We start from the raw sequence: 16,461 nt of genomic DNA, 5'->3' as shown, positions 1-16,461 counted from the left end.
CGGCAAATTCGGCTTCTAATTTGCGGAATTCTTGCTTAAGTTTCTCACTATTTCTCGTAAAAAAATTACGTAGGAATAACTTTAAATTAGCGAGATTTCTATGTTCAGTTGTGTTTGAATCAAAAAAAATAAACATTTCATCAAGAGGTAAAACATTGGACCATAAGATAAATTTTATTCTTTCGCAGTTGTCAAGTTCGTCGATACGGTTGTACCTACAAAAGTTTTCAAATATCTTAATTATCGTCTCAACATCATGTATTTCATGGACTACGCCTAATAAAGAGAGATATCTGTTTTATTGACGACAATTGTTTCGACAGACAAAAATGTTAATCTCCTCAATCTTATTTATTTGTTATTAAACTTATTAAAAAAAAATATTTCTTAAATATTTTTTCTTTATTATTTATATGATTTAAGAAATAGCTTAAATCAAAAAGCTTCTTAATATGTAATTTTAAGAAGTTTTTAACGTACATGAAAGTAAGCTTCTCAATAAATACTCTACCTAAAACTTGAATTTTGAAATTTGCTAGGTTACAAGCTAAAACAACCTTTAAAATAGCCAGTAAGAAAGTTCCACTTTTTAATTTAAAAAAACTGAATGTATGGTCAATGGACCATAGAAGTGAAAAAAATCTTTAGGTCATTGTGCAACTTTATTAACAAATAATTTAAATTAAATGTATACAGCTGTAGAAAAAAGACTTTATTATAAACAGGGATATAATAACTTTATATTTACAAATGAAAGTGATTAATTATTAAAGTTTAATTATTTTATGAAAGATTTTGTAATAAATAAGTTTTTATAGCTTGTTTAAAACAAAGTACCATTTTAGACTATGACATAAATACAACCTTTACAAAATGCTTTGCATAAATAACTTTAGTAATAAAAACCAAATAAAAGAATATAAAGTTTACAGAAACAAATTTACAAAAATTAAAAAAATTTCAAAAAAATGTATTTTGAAAAAAAACTTTAAAGGAGTAATAAAAATTCAGCAGAGATTTGGAAGGTAGTTACTTATGTTAACAACAGACAGAAAAAAACATATTTTTTTCACCATAAACTTGAAATATATGAAAAATCTTTTGTTTATCCAGATGAAATTGTAAATAACTTAAACCTACATTTTGCCAATATTGGAAAACAAACTTATTCAAAAAAGGAATTTTATCTTAACTCTTCTATAAATGGCCTAAAAAATTACTATAAAAGTTCTGCCTGGTTTGATGTACTTGAAAATGTAATAATTAGTATCATACAAAGTTTAAGTTCAGATAAAGCTTGTGGTGTAGTAATATTTCTATTGGAATCTTAAAGAAAATAAACTATCATATAGCTCAAGTTATAATAAAACAAACTAAACAAGCATTTCAGGAAGGTAATTACCCAAATTGTTTAAAATTAGCTTAAGTTGTACCTATATTTAAAGAAAGTTCAAAAACACTTCCAGGAAACTATCAATTAATTTCACTTTTGTCATATATTTACAAATTATAAAAAAAGTCATGTATAATTGTTTTTACAAACTAATTTCAATATATTGAATTCTTCTCAGTTTGGATTCATTGAGGTACACTCTACTACCTTAGCTCTGTCAGAGTTTGTGGAAAGTACATTGTCCTTCTTTAATAAGAGAAATGCAGTTTGTGCTGTTTTATTAGATCTGAGCAAGGTCTTTGACTGTGTGGGTAAAAAAATTTTATTAGACAAGTTAAAATATATTGGAATAAATTACCCCTATACCCTTTAGCAAATACTTGATATTTTTAAATTTCTACCTACCTACAATCACATATACTGAAATTTATAGACACTATTTAAAATACATGTTGCTCTAACAATATAATGATTATACTAAATATTTTATTTGTAGTGACATTACCAATTCTCCCCTCTTATTTAGTTTTATGTTATTTGTTGTATATTTTGTTGTTGCTCTTGTAGAAAGGGCAACAAGCAAAATTTGAATGTTAATGATCATGAAAATAGAAATCTAGGGGAGAAGATGGTGTGGAGCCCATGGTAGACTATGATTTTTATGGTCAATATTGGCAGTATTGGGTTAAAAAAGGTTATTTTTAAACTTTAATAGTTTCTTTTTTAGTTTATATACAATTGTTTTTTTAGTTTTTAACTATTTATTTATGTTTTTTCATTATTGTTTTAAAGTTAGCTCAAAGTATTGGTTACAAGCAAATGGTGCACAGCTCAATAACCGAAAGGTCTTTCTCCACACCAGTCCATTGACCTTAGTTGCGATCATGCACATATTTTCTTCTTTTTCTAAAACGTATAATCCAAGATATTGTTTTTGAAAAAGAAACATAAATTTTACTTAATCTGTTTTTCTGCTATACTATAAAGCAATAATATATTTTAACTTTTTATGAAAAACTTATATATTTACATTTTAATTTTTTCTTAAACAATTGTTTCAATTTTTCACAACAAAATTAAGGATTAAAAAAATATTTGGACTGTATTAATCGAAAATGTTTGATAAACTTGATTTAGAAAACTTTCTATCTACTTCAGGATTTTCTAAATCTGAAAGGTAAGATTATTTGTTTATTCAAGCTATACTTAAATTAGTTTTGCCATCTTAAATGAGTCTTATGATTGCAATATAAAATTTGTAATTGTAAATAAAATTTTATTTTAACTAGATTTAGGCTATGTAGTAACAAATTTACTAATACTATTTTTTTGGAGTAATGTTTATATTATTTTTTAGTAAATTACTCTATATATTCAGTTTTAAATTTTATATTGTTTTCTATATACCATTCTTAAAACTCATACTATATACTAATGCTGGACTACTGAACTAATAAGTTATTATAATTAAAAACAGCTTAATTCGACTTGGAAGAATTCAATCACTCATTCCTTCTAATTCAAATCATGTTGTATTTGTTCCAATTGGAATTGATTGTCGGTTTGTATACACTGTAAATTTTTTTTTTAAATTTTAGAATTTAAGTATATAATAACTTATAATAATTTAAAGAAACATAGTTTTTATTATGTCAAATGAAACATATAAGCACAAGTTACTCATTTGATTTTAATTTTTCACTTTTTATTTTTGACATAAACTCAAAAACACAGTAGTACATATATTTTTAGTAATTTCTAGTTATTTGTCATTTTTATTTTCTCCTTTCATAAAACACCTCTTATACTCTCCTACTATATCTCAAAAATTTTTTTGTTTTTTTTTTAATTTGTAAAAAGCAAATTGTAGCTTAGTTAAAACTCAACAAAATAAAATCAAGAGCAAAGTGATTTACCCTTCCTATGCCCTTAATCATTTGATGTATTTTGAGTATTTAACCTTAGTATTAGACCTTAGTTTTTCACTAATTATTATTTGCAGGCTGTAATCTTCACTCATTTTATATTGTTTTAGAACTCTAAAATTTTTGTTCAATATCTTAGTTTTGTCAGTGTGTGCAATGTTGCTCTGCAGTTTGCCAGTCCCTGATATAAGGTGTCAATTATTTAAAAAAAGCAGTTATATTGGACAAAAGTAACAGTTAGGGATAGTTGCAATACAAGTTTAGTGAAGGTAAATTGACACTGTACTCTGCTTTCAAAATGAATTGAAAATACCTCTGGCATAAGGGGAATCCCTTTAGCTCTTAGCTGACACCAAAAAAGGGACTACAAAAAATTAAATAGTTCTAGATCTGTGGCAACTCTAGGGCAAGCTGTATCAGTACAAGGAGCCAACAAGCAACAAATAAAACTGCAGCAGTATAGAAAAGTTAGCAGTTTTAAACTAAGTGACCACCTCTGGTCAAAAGGTTAAAGTTTATCCCTATGACCCCTGGTGGCTTTGCTGTGTTTTTTTAGTATCAATGCCAGCGGTCTTGACACTGTATGGAAGGTTCCCCCTTGTGACCTTGGCAAACTGTTTCAAGCAAGTAAGCGGCAAAAAATAACATTGAATTTAGCAGATCCAGTTGACACAATGTCTGAACCTTGCAAGAGGATCTGGTCTGTTTACATTCCTGTAAAGCCAAAGGGACAAAAAGCAAGACCAACTTGTGTTCGTTTTCAACCATAAAGTTGTTGTTGGCTACCAGCAAATTCAGTTTTGTCTAAGCACTCACGTGTTAATTTGGATAAGCGTCTTCAAATATCTAGAGCCTAGGCCCCATGTGACTCAACTTTGAGTTTTATTTTGACTAACAGCTTAAACTTCTAATAACTTGGTCAAAAATAATGATAGGCATATCTTTTTACTTACTAAACTTATTTGTGGTATAAATTTATTGTTAAAAGTGGAAAACATATAAATTATTTAAAATTCATAATACATTAAATTTTTTCAAAGAATTGTATTGTCAGTAGTTGTTAAAAACTGCATGAAATTAAAAACTTTTACTTTACTTTTAAACTACAAATTTTTATACAAATTTATTTTTCATTAAATTAGTTTAACATAAATTTTTATTATATACTCATTTTTATTAACTATACATTAATTTACTAACAGATACAATGATGGTTGTTTAGAAACTGCAAACTATTTGTTCTTTGACCTTTTCACTTTTTTGACATCAGCATTGGAAAGTAACGACATGTTAGAGGATATAGCAGAAGGTTTAAATTTCCTTTACATAACTAAATTAATTTTTTAGTAAGTTTACTTTACCAGAGTTTTTAATAAAAATATATAATTAATTGTGTTAGTTTTTTATCAATCTATACATTCGGACTAAATATATACTTAGTATGTCTCTTTTACATCATAACACACTTTAATAATATTTTAGTCAAAAACTTAGGAATAATTATTGTATAATTTTTATAATTTTGGTTTTAAACATCTAGTTAGTTTGATAAAGTTGCACTTTTTGTTTTTTTAGCTTGGTTTTATTTGTTTACACATTTTGTTCTCAATTTTTTTTTCAAAAGGCCCCCTTTAAAGGAATTAAAAAAAGCTATCCCCCTCCAACAAGATTACTCAAAAAATTACCATTAAAAACACCTAATACCTTTTTTTTTGCTTTTCATCATCAACTCCAGAATATCTAGTGTAAGTTTCAAAACTACCATTAAAAACACCTAAGACCTTTTTTTTACTCTTCATCATCAACTTAGGAATATCTAGTGTAAGTTTCAAAGTATGACTTCATGGCTCCTCTATGGCCCCTTTACTGCTCATGGCCCCCTAAATTTCTGTCATGGAACCCAAGGGGGCCACTTGGCCCACTTTGGGAAACCTTGGTTAATACAAGTATCTAATATCTTTTAATTATTGTCTGTATTTTTGACCTAGGGTTGTTTTAGAGTAAGGTATTTTGTAATCAAAACTATGTAGCATTTTTAGTAACAGTTTTCCTTATAATTATTTATTCAACAATTGTTGTTGTTTTTTTTTGTGCATTTTAAGTGTTTTCTGTTTTAAAAATAGTCTTCTTCACTAATAAAAATATAATCGATATATAAATTAAATACTCCAATATTGTTTCAAAAACGTTTTAGTATATTCTCAATGATTATCATCAGAAACATACTGCTGAGTGCAGACTAATAAAAACAAAATACAGTTTTTCATCTAAAAAACAAAAAAAAAAAACCATTAAGTGATTAGTGGGAGTAAAAAAGTAATCAACCCAAAAACAATTATTAAATAAATCTTTTACTACAAACTGTGAAAAATGATGTAGCACTGGTTCAAGCAGTAAAATGAGAACTATTGCTAGCTTGTGTTGGGGTGACTTTGTCATTAATAAAATAGGTCCTAGAGAAACTTATAATCTATGTAGTTTTGGCAGACTGTATATCCTGGGTCTTATTAAACCCATAGGTTTAAACTTATTGAAAAATGTTTGATTTATTTAATATTTTGAGACCTAGTCTTTTAGTAAACTTATTATATCTTAGTTTTATTTAAATTTTCAAATTACTAACCTGTCCCAACTTAAGAAATTTAGATATTAGATCATCTATGATCTCATACGTTTTCCTCAAGTAGTCTGTTTTGTCCAGTACAACAATGCCCAACTACTTTATCCGGCTATGTCAAAGCAACTTTGTCTTTTGTTATGATATTTATAATGACATCTGAGCATTTCACTTGTGTTATTATCATTCTCAGGTTTTTCATTGGAGTAGTTCTGAACAATCGCAACAAGATTAGCCTTAAATGTTGAATCATTCTTTAGCGTACGCTTCTTTTATTTGTTTTGCTTCAATACAATTTAATATTTATGTATGTATCAAATTCCAAACTAAGATCATTTTTAACTTCATTTTGCAATTTTCTATTGTTATTTAAAGTTTGGTTAGGTATTCATCATTTTTAGTTATCTCACACTTTATGATTTTTTTTCAGCTTTTTGATTAAATTTAATCTTTGACTTATATCTCTTGTACTAACCGTTTTGGACAGATAAATTTATTCAGACATTGTTTTAGAAACTCAATTAAATTTTATTTAATTTACATTGATTATGTCACAATGCAAACATTAGCAAACTGTCACACAGCTGCGCTGTTGAATTGGAATAAACCTTCTTTAATAATAAAAACATATGCCTCTTGTAGTTTTATCAATTTATAGTAAATACGCCAATGTTTTTTACAAACGTTTTAAAACATTTTCACTGCTTTTTATCAGAAACGTACTGCATAATAACAATTATTAATCTAAAAACAACTAAATTTTTAACAGAGTTGCCACACACTCAGGGAACTCTGGGAATTCAGGGAAACTCAGGGAAATTTCAAGTTATAGAAAATCTCAGGGAAACTCAGGGAATTTTGATTCTTTTTTTTAACTCAGGGATTTTTGGGTTTTTTCTAAAAATTTTAGGGAAATTTTAAGATTTAAAAAAAAATATCAGGGAAAATTATTTTAGATCTAGAATGAGATTTAGTTAATCCAGTTTCAGTATTTTGTTCAAAAAAGTTAATTTTGTTTATTTTTAAGTGGTTATTTAGAAGTTTTTTAGCCTTGCGGCTAGTTCTTCAATATTCTTAGAATTAAATTGTAATTTTTTAATAAATAATGAAATTTTTAACAATTTGAAAAAACTCAGGCAAACTCAGGGAAGTTTCTGTTCACTCAGGGAAGATTTTTTGACTCAACGAGTGGTAACCCTGTTTTAAAAAACTATTAGGTGATTAAGGAGAGTAGTACACGTATTTATTCAATTATTACACTAATTTATTTAATTTGTATTATACTTAATTTAATAATTGATTTTTAATTGACCATTTTTTTACTTGTATTACTCTCGTTAATCACTTATTAGTTAATCCTTTTGAAAAAGTCCTGTCGTTGCTTGTCGCAGAGGGCATGAGATATTATAAGTCTTTTGTAAGCTTGTAAAACGTGTAAAATATTTTTCAGTAAAGAGCTTTGTTAGTGTCTAGTCTTTTTTACTATCACTTTGAGACAGTTGTATAAAAAACTTCTGAAAAAAGGATTATTGAACAGCTGCATTTTGCTGCTGTTGTCTATAATTTTTTCAGTATTTTTTTAATCAAAGTTTATTTTCCACTACTTGATGAATTAAACATAGTTAGAACTATCTTGGTTGATATAATTTAGCTATATAATATAAGATGGTTTAGTTAACATCTATTTAGCGTGCTGTTTTTTCCTACTGAATAAGTTTCATTATTATCATTTATTGGCATCAAGTTGCTATACAGGAAGGTATTGTTTATAAATATTTTGTATGAGTGTTAAGTGGATATAATATAGATGTTACATGTAGTTTTTTTTTATCTTTCATTATTAAGTCTGATATTTATATTTATTCACTCTACTTTTTATGAAACTATTGTTAATAATTTTTTTTAGCTTACTGTGTTGATTTAGTAAACTTTCAAAATTCTTAAAAATTGGCAATGGAAGATTTCTTCTCCCTATGTTTTAAACAATTTCTACTAAAACAACTATGTTTTAAAATTTAATTAAAATTATTAGGTTCTACTAAAAGTAATAGTATATAACTCGAGCTTTCAAATAAGGGCCAAAGTGAATTTTTGTAATATAAACGTAAACTTTGTACTTACTATTGAGTTTTTCAGAGGCAAAACTTGTACATTTTTAACATGTGATCTTAATTAATCATCAATTGATTATCATATTGTTTTTTTTGTGAGCTACTTAAATTTTTCTAAAAATTTCGCAGATTTGATGATAGCTATCACAAATGATTGGGTGGCAGTTTATTGTAATCCGCTTATCTATGATGTTGTATTACCTTTCATTTACCATTGGAGAAATATAGATATTTTTTGCCTAAAGAAGTTTAATTCTGTAAGTATTCATGGCAAACACATGTATTATTTATAGTCTTAAAATAACGTGTTTTAAAAAACATGTTTCGTGTAAGTATCCAATTTATGTTGTTCTAGTAATAGTTTATTACTAAAAGTATTTGTTATATTCAGAACACAACTAATATTCACAAATTTTTTAACATGAATAAATTTTAAGAAGAAAACACATCTGCTGCAATAGAATAACAAAATTTTAAAAATAAAAGTTTCAAATTTATCATAATTTTACAAAATATATTTATTTATTTTGTCTATAAAAAACTCAGTTAACAAAAACTATACTTTTATAATTTTGTTGAAATAAATAAAATATTTTCATAAGTATTGAAAAGACTAATGTAGAAGTATAAGTTTATTTTTAATAGTTATTTTAACACATCAAATCAATAGTTCATTTTAAAAGTTACTTCTAATAAAAACCATCAACTTTTTGTGGTTACAGGGTTGCCAAACACTCAGGATAACTCAGAATATTTTGAGTTTATTTATTTAACTCAGGCTGACTCAGGATAGTTTTGTTTTTTAATATAAAGCTCAGGATAGTTTTAAGATTTTTAAAAAATCTCAGGACAGATTTAGTTGTTTGACCCTATTTTAATGTTTTTAGTTAATATAACCAATTTTGTTCAAGAAATTGATTTTATTAATTTTGAAATAGTTATAAAATTTTTTTTTAGCCTTGCAGCTAGCTCTTTATTACTCTTATAAATAACATTTTCTTTACACCAAAGGCAATAAATTTTTTTTAAGGATTGTAAAAAACTTAGGATGACTCATGATAGTTCAAGGTCATTCAGGATAGTTTTTTACTCAAAGAGTGGCAACCCTGTGGTTATTACTTTAAACTTGAACATTATTTAATAAGTTTTTTGTTTTCAAACAATTACGTTGAAAGTTAATAAAAATATCTAGGATACAGATGAACTAGAAATGTACAAAGTCAAAACATTTATTAAAATGATGGAGGGTAGAGACAAAGTTATGATCCCTTATAAAACTAGAAAAGACTTTAGTGGTATAAAATTAGACAAGCTTCTTGTAGAAAAGTGGCCAATTATACAGTCATACGCCATCGATGGTGTTGGAAAGTAAGTTTTTTAATATTTTAATTACAAACTTTTATTATTATAGGGACTGGCTGTCACTGATAAGTTTTATTTACTAAGTTACGTAACTTATGGCTATAGGATCCCTATTAGAGGGTCTAATTTTTTTTTAATAGAAAAATTAACATTAGACCTAATATGAAAGTTATAGTTATAAACTATAAAGTGCTTTTCACAAAATAAAAATTTTAGTTAATATTTGAGATATCATCAGTTGTTTAATAAGTTTCCGATAAAAACGTATAGAGAACGAATTTATCATTGCTAATTTTCTCGGAATTTAAAAAAAAAATTTAAAATAATATTCTTCCTCATTTATGATCAATTAACTTCAATTTTTTTAGATATGTTCCTTGCATTAATAGAAAAATCCTATTGTAACAATTAAAAATAAATATTTTTTTTAATTACTATTTATACTTAAAATTAAAAAAATTCTACAATACAAATGTTAATTATTTTGATGAGATTGAATAGAGAAAGTTTCAGAACAATTGCTTAAATACTGTAGAAGATAGTCTTTTAATAAAATATTCTTTTTTTATTTTTACTTTGGTCCTTCCATAAGGAACCTATTGAGTTTTCGACTTTGTACCCTTATATCTTTAAAACTAGCTTTAATTTTACAAAACGGTAAAAAGCAACTGCTAGCCAAGTTAAAGATCTTTAAAATAAGATCAAAATGTATAAAAACTGCCTTACCTTCTATGACCTTATTCCTTTAAAAATATTAGAAGTGTCTTGTCTCTTAAATGTTTCAAATATCTTTTTTTGTTACTTCCTTTTATTATTTAATTAATACCTAAGCTATCTGTAAATAATTTAAAAATATCTTGTATTATTTATTTTTATTTTGTAGCAGTTCTTTTTACAATTTTACATATACATAGTGAAGAACTTAAAGTGTTACAGTTAAGTAGTGCTATTAAAATTGTTTACAAATATGCATAAAAAAGTATTTAATATTTTAGTAACTCTTTTTGCTCTCCGCTAATAATTTTTTAGTTTTATAATCGTTGTATATGGTAGCTATTTTATAATTTGAATAATTTCCTAAAAACTTATAATATAACTTTATAGCCGAAAAAATTCTTTGTAGTATTAGCTTATGCTTTGAGAAGATTATACTATGTTCTCTTATAACGCTTAGAATTCATACAGGGGAACGTTTTTTACAATTGAACACGAAGTAATTAATATTTACAATAAGATAACTGATTTTTTTGATGATTTGGATAAACAGAAACTGTATAAATGCTTGCTGGAATCTGTTAAACTTACAGTTAAACATTGGGATGAAGTAAATAACATGTTTTCATGTGAATCGTTCGATGAGTTGACTCATAAAAAAGCAAGTGAAGTTAGTTTTAGCTTTTTTTTGTAATTCAACACTTTTAACAGTGAATGTTAATGATAAGTTTTTTTCATATTTGTTTATATAAGTGGATAGAAATTCCTTAATGATTTACTTGTATTTAGAATTCTTAATTTGTTTTTAACAAAGTTTAAGCTCTTGAAATAGCTTACATAAAGTTTTAGGCATTCGTTCTAATGATTGCTGAGTATAGACAGTGACATTTTGTATTGCTGTGTCTATATGTGACAGCATTACAAAACGCCGTTGTTCGTACTTTCATTCATCAACTTCTATTCTTACTATGATATATAGCCCTTCGATTTTATTTAAGCACATCAATGTATTTGTTAGTTTCCTATAATTTTTCCGTAAGTTTGACGTTTTAAAGTCCACTAAAAAAACAACCTTAAACAATGATAGATTTTGATAGTTTTGCAATGTAATTTCTTTGATTAAGAAAAAATACTGACCTCGAATGGTATAAAACGAAAAAAAACACCAAAGTTGAAAAAGTAAAAAAAAAACTTTATAAGCTTAAACAAGCAAAAGTAATGACCCCTAATATTTTTCGCATCAAAATAGAAATTAAAAAATAATTAAGTTTGTTTTTTTCTAGAAAATTTATTAAAGTGAATAATATAAAAGTATTTAAGTGGCAACGAATGTTGAGTAAAATACAAGTTTTGAGATATGTTTTCAAATATCAGCATACACAAGTTTTTTTGAGAATAAATGAGGTAGTAAAGAACTACTATTAAGAATTTATGCTATCATCAATGTGTCATATTTTAACTACAATTAAGGTAGTTAAAAAAAAAATTAGCAACAATTTAGTTGTAACAAAAGATCGAGTTTATTTAATTGATCAAGTAAAAGAAATAACCAACAAAATTAAAAAATAAGTAGAAACTAAACTTCAGAAAAAAATTTTCACTACCAAAATGACACCAAAATTAAACAAGTAAAAGAAAACAACATTCAAATTATAAAAGTAAAAAAATTAAGAATTTAAGCAAATTTTTTTACTTGTTTAAAATAGCAGTCATTATTTTTAGTCCTTAATCTTATTTTTAATTTCTTCAAACTAAGGTCATTAAACAACAAAATTTACAGTTAGCTTTTGTATAATAACTACAAGTATAAACAATAATTATCTTTTTAGATTAATATTTTCTATACAAATGTTTAAACTAGTGTTTTTTTTCAATTTTTAGGTGCTAGGCATATAAGATCACTAAAGAAAAATTTTTCACTCAGTAGCCTTTAAGTCCACTAACTTGTCGCGTAATTTCGCACCTAATTAGTTTCAATTTAAAAATAAAAGCTTGAATTCATCATTTCAGCTTATGTTTGGACCTGTCATGGTTCTTAGCAACAACTGTGTGCCTTCGCACATTGACCCAGGGTTTACCATGCGAAGCTACACAGCATGTTATTAAAAAAAATTTAAAGAAAAACTAAAGATAATATGTTTAATTTGTATTTTTTGACAAAAAAAAGGCCAAAAAACACAATTCTTATGTTTGAAATTACCTTTTTATTTTTATTTGTACTAAATATTTTTTGTCTTTTTGTTTTGTACATAAATAAGCATCAGTTACTTTTGTTCTTAGCCACTGACGAGTTATTACAAGCATGGTAGTATAAGCCATCAACCAACGCAACAAGTTGTTCGACCTTTCGTCAAGTTTGGCACTTTTACTCAACCAGATTCTGAGTATTTACCAGAGCAAAAGTTAACAAATTCAAATCAAGGGTCGTTTCCATTACATATGGTTTAATTTCTTTTTCTTTAATTAAAGTGTTTACAAATCTTTTAAACGTTTTTATGACACAGTTTAGTTTCTATAACTTCTGTGTATTTACTGCTTAACTCTAAAATAGTGACATATATTTTATAAATACCTGTTTGTTATAGATAAATATCTATTTATAGTTGTTGTCGTAAATAAGCTATTAATTTGTTTTCTACAGTTACTTCAGTCAGTAGCACCGCAAAGTCAAATAGTGTGCACAAGAACATACTTTTTTCCTCCCAATATACATGCTACAGTTGAAGAAAAAGAGTTGGTTGTCATTGGTTTATAAACATAATTAAATTAATATAACAATTTAGTGCTTTTTCAAACTTAAAAAGTGTAAAAAATTGTTTATAGGTTTTATTTACAAAACATTTTAACAGAAATTTTAGAAGACTGACATTGCTATATTCATTGTGCGTAGAGGCTTGTCAAATTGCAATTAAACGATTTTGTGAAAGTAATCAAGATAAGAATTTAAAACCGAGAGATGATGCAGCTAATCACATTCTACCATTCCTAGATACTTTAGCAACCAGCAAGCTTGACATACAACCTACTGTTCAAGTATCATTAGAAAGTGCTGTTGAAAACAAAAAGTTAATATGTGCATAAATTAAATATGGCGCAAAAATGTTTTTAAAACTAAGAATGAAAAGTGTTTTATTAACGATATTTGTTTTTATTTAAAAGATTGGTAACACTAACTAATATATAAAGTAAAAGTTAAGTTATCGTTTTAAACAGTTCAATCCAATGGTGCCAAATAGAACATTTTTCAAAAGAGTCAACTATTAAACGGATTACGGTGTCTGTACATAACATTCCATCCTATACAAATACTTTGCTTGGTAGTGTGGAATTTAGTGACACTTTTGTAGACTCATATATAAATGTTAGAATTTATATATCATTTAGTAACTAGTTGATAGGTCCCAACTATTTAATAATGATTGATCACTTGTTTAAATGATATAAATTAAAAAAGAAATAATGTCATGATAGTATACTTAAATCTAATTTTGATATTAAACTTATTATAAGTAATTAGTCTTTTTGTTCATTTATATTTTAATAACAAAATGTGTTATTGTTTTTTATTATTAGTTTTGCTCAAAATAAAGAATGAAATTAATAATGTATAATTTATTTATTTTTTACTTTTGTACAGTTAGATGAAACTTTTTGTGAAACAAGTAGTGAATACTTGGTACTTACTTCGTGTATTGATGCTTATAAAGAGTTTAGTTGTTCAGATCTGAAGGATCAAGTAAGTTAGGCTGTTTTTCTAGGTTTCAGGAAATTCAAATCTAATTATATCTTAATGCTTTAACTATAAAATGGTATAAATATTTATTAATTAGTTTTATAACTTTATATTTTTCTTGGTTACATGACAATTCAAATTCGGAGAATTCTAATTTCAACAAATCAAATTTTATCATAATATTTAAGAAACCATATCTCAAAAAGTTATATATTTTTGAAATAAAATAAAATATAAGTACGTAAGCCTTACTAATATTTACAATTTATTTACTCTTTTATGAAAAAAATTAATATTTTTTGAGATGTTTAAAAATTACTATAATAAAAAACGGCTTATAGATATAAATAAGACCTACATATGTTTTTCTTTCAAATCTACATTATATTTTTAGTTGTGGCACTTTAATTTTTTTTTAAGAGTTTGAATTATCGGAATTTGAGTAGTCGTGAACTCATTTTGTTTTTAAATACTTATGTAGCTAAATTTATCACTTTCAGTAACTTTTTTTTTCAGTTTTTGTAATTTAAAGTGTATCTAAATTTATTTTTATACTTTTTGCTTTAATTGTTGTTATAAATTGAATTTATTTTTAAGTTATTTGATAAATCAAAATAAGTATGGTCAAAATTTTAAAAATTGTAATAAAAAGTAACATCAGTAGACTGTTTTAATTCAAAAGACTTAAATAAAATTATATCCATTAAAAAAGTTTTATTGTCTGCACACGTTTTACTTTAATATATAAACTTTAACTTTTCCAAGTATTATAAATTTAGTTATTTGTATTAACTGTTTGATATAAATATAAGCTAATTTAATCAATAAAATTATATTATATACCTCCTCCTACGTTTTTTGAGATAACTACCTCAAATTTTCAGGAAATGTTCCTTGATATATTTAGAAAATTCTGTCGAAACAGAATTTAAAAAATTTAAAAATAAAAATTTTATAACAAAAAAACTAAAAAAAAACTGTTTTTTTTTGTTTATTTTTTGTATAAAATTTTTATTTTAAAATTTTTTAAAATTTCTTCCGACATTTTTCTAAATATATCAAGGAACATTTCCTGAAAACTTTAGGTAGTTATCTCAAAAAGCGTAGGAGAAGATAGATTTTTAGTGAAATAGTCTATTTTTGGCGTTTTAGTTTGCGCCTCCCATAAGGAACCTATTGTTGCTCCCGACTTTGACCGGCTATATCTCAAAAATTATTTTGAACTTTTAATTCTGTAAAAAGAATCTTGTAGCTTAGTAAAAGTTATACAAAATAAGATCAAAAACCAAAAAAGGGTGTTTACCCCCCCCCCATACATCCAGCAAAGCATTTTAATAAACTTAGTAAAACTTGGTGTTGCAGTCAGTTTTCATTGAATTTTAAAACTTTTTTATATACAGGGTTGCCAAAAATCAGTTTTTTACCTTAAATTTATTTTTATACTGAAAATGGATCAAAAAAATATTTTTTGAAAAAACTTGAATTAGATTTAAAAAAACCTCTGGCAATCCTATATATATATTTTTTCAATTATAGGTAGATATATAATTTTTTTTTCAAGTAGTAGTATTAAAGGCTAAAAGTGTCACTATAAAGATTTTAAACATTTTATTATTCTTTTTTTTCAAGTACTTTTAAAAGAATACAAAAATTTGCTGTACAGAAACTAGAAAGACGACAATTTAATCAAACAACGTCAAATTTTAGTAGAGGTGACATTTTAAATCAGCCTGTTGTTGACGATAAGAAAAATGACATCATAATAGATAATTTATTGTTTTGTTCTACATCGCAGCTAATACATAGTACTTCTGGTTAGTTGTTATCGTCAAAAAAATTTGTTTATTAGTTTTGAAATCAACAAATTTTACTTAAGTCAAAAAAACTACAACTTTTCAGAAATAAGTAAACTTAAGCACTAAAACGTTAGAAAAAATCATAGATAAGTATAAACTCTGTTAGAAAATGTTAAAGTTTAATTCAAATGCTAGTATCTTATGTTTAAGTTATAGTTATTTGTCAGCTTTAGATACTAATGTACTTATTAACTTTAAACTAAATCGAGAAAATGAGACAAAATATTATGTTCAACAGATAAAAAATATAGATAACAGTATAGATTCTAAAAAAATATATTTATTTTACTTTAATTAACAGAGGTCTCTATTGAGTTTCTTTTCGAAAAGATGCAAGGCGATTCAGATGACTCACAACTCTTAAGTTTTTCTCTTAAAGTTAAGGATTACCAACCAATTAGTGTAGATTTATTGAAAGATGTTGATAGAATAGAGTTAACAAGTCCAACTCTAACAGATTCTAAAGTTTTTTTTGAAATGCCGTTAATGCAGGTTGTACTAAAAAGTACATCAACATTATGTTGTCATCCGCTTTTATTCAGCGATTCTGCTTTTGTTAACTTAAGTGGAAGTTCTTGTTTTGCAATTGCAATTCCCAACGAAAATTGGAGTTTCTTTCAAAAGGAGGTTTTTATATTTCGTATTTACAGTTTATTAAATTGTTAACAATAGTTATTGAATTTAGTGAATTAAGGGAACGAGTTTGAAAGTCATTTATTAGAGTTAATAAAACATTACTACCAAGTGATC

General features: G+C 25.7%; 1 protein-coding gene across 1 annotated transcript in view; it reads left to right on the top strand.

Annotated features, from left to right (window-relative positions):
* Positions 1-2,470: 2,470 nt before the first annotated feature.
* The window catches only part of LOC145837923 (dynein axonemal assembly factor 9-like), a 34,303-nt gene continuing 20,312 nt past the window's right edge, over positions 2,471-16,461 (top strand). Inside the window, exons 1-13 of the mRNA XM_082945416.1 lie at positions 2,471-2,570; positions 2,871-2,954; positions 4,521-4,627; positions 8,176-8,303; positions 9,239-9,414; positions 10,594-10,792; positions 12,403-12,564; positions 12,764-12,855; positions 12,972-13,187; positions 13,336-13,483; positions 13,760-13,858; positions 15,519-15,669; positions 16,013-16,338. Coding sequence (XP_082801542.1) covers positions 2,509-2,570; positions 2,871-2,954; positions 4,521-4,627; positions 8,176-8,303; positions 9,239-9,414; positions 10,594-10,792; positions 12,403-12,564; positions 12,764-12,855; positions 12,972-13,187; positions 13,336-13,483; positions 13,760-13,858; positions 15,519-15,669; positions 16,013-16,338 — 1,950 coding nt within the window. The 5' untranslated portion in view covers positions 2,471-2,508. The remainder of the gene's footprint in view (positions 2,571-2,870; positions 2,955-4,520; positions 4,628-8,175; positions 8,304-9,238; positions 9,415-10,593; positions 10,793-12,402; positions 12,565-12,763; positions 12,856-12,971; positions 13,188-13,335; positions 13,484-13,759; positions 13,859-15,518; positions 15,670-16,012; positions 16,339-16,461) is intronic.

Source organism: Thalia democratica, chromosome 1 (genome assembly GCF_965202585.1).
Source record: "Thalia democratica chromosome 1, ktThaDemo2.hap1.1, whole genome shotgun sequence".
Classification (NCBI taxonomy): domain Eukaryota; kingdom Metazoa; phylum Chordata; class Thaliacea; order Salpida; family Salpidae; genus Thalia; species Thalia democratica.
The sequence above is the reverse complement of the archived record's forward strand: the minus strand, read 5'-3'. Positions and strand labels throughout refer to the sequence as shown.